We start from the raw sequence: 6,308 nt of genomic DNA, 5'->3' as shown, positions 1-6,308 counted from the left end.
TTAAATGCCACAGTCCCTCTGTCAAAACAAGGGAGAGGGGCGCAACAATATGATGGACCTTTTTGAGACCAACACTTATCTTTTCAGTGATTTGCGTTATTTGGAGGAGGGGGATCATGGACCACTGCAGCACCTGGACATGGCGGGGGTGTCCCCCTTGTACAACGGCGACGACAGCCCGCTGTCTCCGGGCCAGGACCATAATATTCCGTCGGAGACCGGGGCGGAGAGCAGCGGGGAGGAACACGTCCTCGCGCCGCCGGGGCTCCGCGCGCACTGCGAGGGCCAGTGCCTCATGTGGGCCTGCAAGGTCTGCAAGAGGCGGTCCGCGCCCCCGGACCGGCGCAAGGCGGCCACGCTGAGGGAGAGGAGGAGGCTGAAGAAGATCAACGAGGCCTTCGAGGCGCTGAAGAGGAAAACCGTGGCCAACCCCAACCAGAGGCTGCCCAAGGTGGAGATTTTACGCAGCGCCATCAGCTACATCGAGCGGCTGCAGGAGCTGCTGCAAACACTGGATGAGCAGGAGGAGAAACCCCAACACGGATCAACACTAAACTCTAAAGAACACAGTGTAAGCTCATAAAGTCCCCCCTTGGTATAACTGGTGATATTCAGATGGTTGTATAGGAACATTAAGATGATTTAATAATGAACTCCCAGCTGGAATATGGTCTGTGGTGCCTATTATGGTTTTCTGATGTGTTTATCTCCCAGTGTCTCTGTGATATTCTTATTTCAACAGGGTTTTTACAGCAGGATATTCAATAATGAAATCCCTGATATATATATATATCTATGCATATTTCCCCTGTGATCTTGAAGAAGTGCTCTTCTGCAAAGTGCATGCATGAGAACTTGTGTGATGATGTGTGACGTGTGTTCCTGCTCAGGCCGCCGGTCAGCCGTACCTCTGGAAAAAGTCCTCTGAGGCCTGGCTGACCTCTGCTGACCATTCCACCGCCGCGGCAATGACAGCACTGAGAGAAGGTAAAGCTGTCTTTCTTCTTTACGGCCGACAGGAAACGCAGTGGTCAAGTGGGGACTAGAGGTCAGTTTGTTTTGTGTCACAGGAACCGGCGGGTCCTCGGGTTCCTCCAGCCTCCTGCGTCTGTCCTCCATCGTGGACAGCATCTCCCACGACGAGAAGATCAGCTCCAGCGTCCTGGAAAACTGAGGCATCGCCGCCGCCGACCTTTATACCAACATTTCAAATTTAAAAAACTTCCATTATCGTTTCCACGAGTCGGCCGTTCTGGCTCCTGTTTGTGACGGAGTCTTCGTTTTTTTTCAGCAGGAGCAGCAACTTTGTACATATTTTATAAGAATGAGACATTTTAGATTAATTTATTTTGTATTAAAAGGCAGAAAAATTCATATTGTATTTAAATATTTGTACATAACTGAGCGTGAAAATAAACTTTTTCCATTTCAGCAATCGACTATTATCCTCATTTTTCAGGGGCATGTAGGAAAGTTCATTTTCATCCACCTCACTGTTTGTATCGTATAAGACAGGCGATTCAGGCGACATCCACACGACTACGTTTTCATTTCAACTCGGCTACGGATACGCCTTCCGTCCACACTACTCCTGAGTTTTAGAGCCGCTAATACGGACAAGTTTGAAAACTCCAGGGCTGCGTTTGAGTCTGAGAACTGCGATGTTTGGAAAACGATGACGTAGACCCTCCCAGCCGCTTGCTGATTGGGTCTTTTCAGTCACGACGTCACCTTCCATGATTTCCCAACACTAGCCTCAGTTACCAGTGTAGAACGTGACATGGAGAATCAATTACAAGCGTTGCTGACCCTGTTTTCTTTGCTGACAGCTGTTGTGCAGTTAAAATAAATTTTACAGTGATGCAACATGTGTTGGAGACGAGCTATTGTTCTCGCAAATCCTTTAAAAATGGTCGGAGATCCAAACTGGTACGGAGCCAAAAAAACGCTCCCGTGGACAGCGATGGTTTTATTTAGGAGACGCTGTTCTCGAGTGAGAACGTTGTGATGCTCGGCCTCGAGCTCCAGGTCCAGGTCCCCACAACACTCACGGCCATTAAAGACCCCATAAAATCAGTCTGAACTGCCGTGGAATAGTTTGACGCCGGGCTGCCCCTCTTTGTTCCAGCAGATCTGATCCCACAACAGTAACTCGAGTCCACTGCAAACACACGGCGAGCCCCCACCCCCCCACCCCCGCTCTCCTGCTCCTATCACATGTTGGGGGACATGGAAAGTTGCGGGCGGCAGGCACGAGTGCAAAGCCCAGCGGCATGATAAGGTTATTTGAGCCATTAGGGTCTTGCTTCATCATCGCTAGCTTTGTCGTCATTGCACGGCAGAGCGTTCGCGGTTGGGAGGGAATTAAAATGTGTGACAGGACGCTAACGGCACGGAGATCCATGGGGTCTTGTTGTCGTGTGTTGACATGAGAGGCAGGCTGGGGGTTGGGGGGGCGGGGGGGCGTTTGTCTACGATGTTGGGGTGTGATGGACTCTCCCTCAGATCTCTGTGGATGACACAGAGCCCTGCTGACCTCTGGGAGTTGGCCTCATCTCTCAGGCCTGCACACACACACACACACACACACACACACACACACACACACACACACACACACACACACACACACACACACACACGCACACAATAACATGTGACACACACGTTTATCAGGTTTATCATAAGCTAAAAACCTCAATGTAACATCAAGCACTACAAGAACAAATATGACTGCACTTCACTTCTTTGGATGAAACTTTAAAGAACTATTGTCTCTACTTGTGTTTTTCTAGTTCAGAGGAAAGAACAAGGGAAAGAGTTCAAACCACTTAAAGTTGAAATGTATCTCAATTTTGGTGTTTTTAGTGTTTAATTCTCAAAAGGACTTTGAAGGTGTTTTCATAACATTTGATACTTCCCTGGATCTCTAAATTGTTAATTTTAGGGTTTTATTTTACATTTATTGCCTTTTTTATTAACCTCATTTTCTTTTATTTATCCACTCGCTGATTACGTTTAGTGTTTTGCTTGTTTTTCACTTTTGTGGCTCTGACCATGTCCCTCTGAAATATGTGTTACTTGCATCTCTGTTGTGATTCATGGAGGCGACCAAACTACCACTCATAACATTATTAGTAAATCTTTAATATGCATCTATACCTCAATATTTATTTCTCTTATACTTATTTTAACTGTGTTTAATAGTCTCTGTTTTCTATTCCAGATAAAACTTTCATATAAAGCAGTTAAAGTCAGCTCCTCCTTTACTAATTTAAAATACTGCACATGCAACTTAAAGTAACACAAATACACAAACTACATATTACACAATAATACAACTCTTGAAATTGGACAATAATAAAAAGTACTAGTTTAAGTACTGGTCTAGATACTGAAACAGTACTTCTGTGTTTTTATGTAAAAACTTGAATGCAGGATTTATTCTTTTTCTAAACTTTTACATTGTTTTCTTTAATTTGATTAAATCATATAAGTGCGTCTTCCTCACTGCAGCTGAATAAAAAAGCTGAAAAACACAAACTGATCCCGAGGCTGTTATTCGGCTCCTTTCAACACAACTATTCACGTCTTTGACCAAATATCCTGTTTTCTGCAGAAACATGATATCTCCAAACAGTAATGTGACTTTAATGGGCCCCTGCTCTCTCCCTCACTCACTCACTCTGATCGCACTGTTGCTTCATTTGCAGCTCCACAGTGCAGCCGCCAGTTCCCGCTCTGTTTCTGGTGATTACTGGCTGTTATTACCAGAAATGGACCCAACAACAAACCATCATAATTCGTCTTTAAAACAAAGGTCTGTGTGGTTTAGTGCTGGTGCTTATTCCTGTTTGAAATATAAAGGATTCGTGAGGCTATGGGCTGGTGTTAAAGTCGTATTAGCTGCAAAAGCCCGGGGCTTCACACCATCGGGCCTGCGAGCATGAACTCCCTCTCCGAGCCCTGACTCTCTCTCTTGTCTAACTTTTACGGGGATTTTGGTGTTAGTGATGGCACCATATAATTCTCATTTGGCTGTGAAGGCAGTGTTTTAAACAAAAAAAACCCGTCAGAGCTGATGAAAGGCGAGCTGCTACAGGCGGGGGGCTGCTGAACGCTCCGGTTTATCCAGACCCTTCCTCCGATATCCTGCTAAGAATAAGGATTCAGAGCAGTGCAGGCCCGACAGTGAGCCTCTCGCTGCTCCGTGCCAAACAAATGCTGTTGCCACTCAAAATGCTCTTTTTTTTTTTTTTTTGGTTTCAGTACTTTGGGGGATTGGGAATTGGACATGGAGGAAAATAACCTCGAAGAAATTAGAGATTTTATATATTTATTTAGTTTTGCTAAAACATAAAAGACAACTTATAAAACACCAAAGGACAGAACACAATTAATCTTGTTTTTATTAACTTTATGTGTCCACATGTTCATTTAACATGAAGTGAACCTTTGTTAAGTGAAGTTATGCTTCTTAAAAGTAGTATTTTAGCTGCTAAATCTTGCAATAACACGCACAGAAATAAAACAAATAAAAAATCACTTTAGTCCCCAATGGGTTATTTAGAGGAATCTATTGTGCAGGAGTGCACGTGATGAATCGTGCCGCTGTCAGGATCCTGGTGTTGCATTAAACCAGCAGCGCGTTGGGTCAAAGCACGATTCACTTTGGAAGAATTAAGGTTTTCAGACGTGCGGGACGTGGACATTAAAGCGTCACCTCCTGCCCTTCACTTAACTCCGTCTCTGACCCTTGAGAACAACACCAAAGCAAACTCTGCCGGTTCCCAGGAGACCCGCGGGCCCCGAGCGCGCGGCACGGCACGGCCCGGCACGGCACGGATCACATGAGCTCCTGGAGCCTTGTGCGTAAAGGCTGCGCCGCGTAAAACGCAAGACAGCGGAGCTTCTCATCGCGGGTGTTTCTCAGCCACAAAACAGCCTTTGATCCCGATGTGTTCTTCAGCTGTGCGCTAATCCAAACTCCGAGAGCAATTCAGGGGCAGCAGGTAGACGCGTGTTTTCTTAGGTGCGCACAGAGAGATGAGGGGGGGGGGGGGGGGAGGTCGCCAAACGTTTTGACACATTGTGAGAAATATCCGCATTGTATCCGTGGAAGCTGTCAGCAACACAATCACCCCCCAACTGTCTGACAACCTGTGTCCTGCTGCAGGAGATCAACTCCACAAGCAGAGCAAAGAATGGAAATCACTCAATTTGATGTGCACTGTAAAAAAAAATACACATCTGATCCAAGTTGTTTTTACTTAGGTAACATTTTCTTGTATCTGCACTTCCTGTAAATGGCCTTGTTTCTCTCCGTTACCATATCTATACCTATTTTGTTTTTCGATAACAACTTTTAAAGTTTAGATGTGAAGACAGATAGATAGATAGATAGATAGATAGATAGATAGATAGATAGATAGATAGATAGTAGATTGAGACATTGAGATTCTTGCCGTGTATTTAAACAGCATTAAATTCCTCTAAACGTCATTAAATCCCCCCCAGACCCCCACCTGGATCAAAACGACTGCACTGTAACGACCATCTGTTTGAATTGAAGCACTCGACTTGTGTCAATAACCTTTAATGGTTAAAATTTGGCCGTCGGAGGGGAATCGTTGGAAGGGGATTGCGCGGCGGTGTCAGTTGTGTAATTGCTGTTTTAATGAGCGTTTGGCAAACATGGATGGCCTCATTCACGCAGCACCTTCAGCGACGAGCTGGAGGTGTTTGAGTGGGTGGGGGGTGTCCTTGCCGCTGTAATGTGAATTCACTGGGCTTGAAATGTTACACCTTCCCTTGCAGCTGGGCTGCATCTGCAACGCTGTTGTCTCCACCGTAAAAATTGCCCCTCATGCTCACTGTGAGCGGCCCCCCTCTTGTTCTGCACTGTTTGACCAAACAAAACACACTCTTTAATATTTATGTCTTCATGGCCAATTGTCACTTCCACTGTCGGCCCCTGACGCGATGCCCGCAGGCCAGTTACAGATAAATCAGGCAAAGAAATGAAGCACTTATTATGACTGTTAAAGAAAAGGTCACGTTGTGTTTGAAGCTGCGAATGTCCTGAGACATTCCCATGCATTGTGTTCACCGTGGCCCTGCAGGACGAGGGCTGCTGGGAGGAGAGGGTGGTGGTGAGTGGGAAAACACCAGTAAGTGCAGATGTGGGAAACTCTGCAGGGTACTGGGGGGTGAGAGGCAGCAGTTTGGGATGGGGCAGGGAGGGAGTTGAGCTAACCCCAGCCTGCCTTCTGGCTGGGCCAATGGGCCATGGTAATTAGATCTGGCCA

At 46.1% G+C, this 6,308-nt stretch overlaps 1 protein-coding gene across 1 annotated transcript; it reads left to right on the top strand.

Moving 5' to 3' along the window:
• myf6 (myogenic factor 6) lies at window positions 1–1,435 on the top strand. Its single transcript, XM_035148100.2, has 3 exons — window positions 1–571; window positions 891–987; window positions 1,071–1,435. The coding sequence occupies exons 1-3, from the start codon at window positions 5–7 to the stop codon at window positions 1,172–1,174; spliced, it is 768 nt and encodes a 255-aa protein (XP_035003991.2). The 5' UTR covers window positions 1–4; the 3' UTR covers window positions 1,175–1,435.
• The last annotated feature ends 4,873 nt before the right edge of the window (window positions 1,436–6,308 follow it).

Source organism: Hippoglossus stenolepis, chromosome 22 (genome assembly GCF_022539355.2).
Source record: "Hippoglossus stenolepis isolate QCI-W04-F060 chromosome 22, HSTE1.2, whole genome shotgun sequence".
Classification (NCBI taxonomy): Eukaryota; Metazoa; Chordata; class Actinopteri; order Pleuronectiformes; family Pleuronectidae; genus Hippoglossus; species Hippoglossus stenolepis.
Note: the sequence above shows the minus strand (reverse complement) of the source record. Positions and strands in the feature narration are given on the sequence as shown.

Excerpts from the sequence above, each read along its gene's own strand:
- myf6 (XM_035148100.2), top strand. The coding sequence starts at position 5 with ATGCCACAGTCCCTCTGTCAAAACAAGGGAGAGGGGCGCAACAATATG. Across the intron at positions 572-890 it reads TAAACTCTAAAGAACACAGT|GCCGCCGGTCAGCCGTACCT; the intron begins GTAAGCTCATAA and ends GTTCCTGCTCAG. Across the intron at positions 988-1,070 it reads AATGACAGCACTGAGAGAAG|GAACCGGCGGGTCCTCGGGT; the intron begins GTAAAGCTGTCT and ends TTTGTGTCACAG.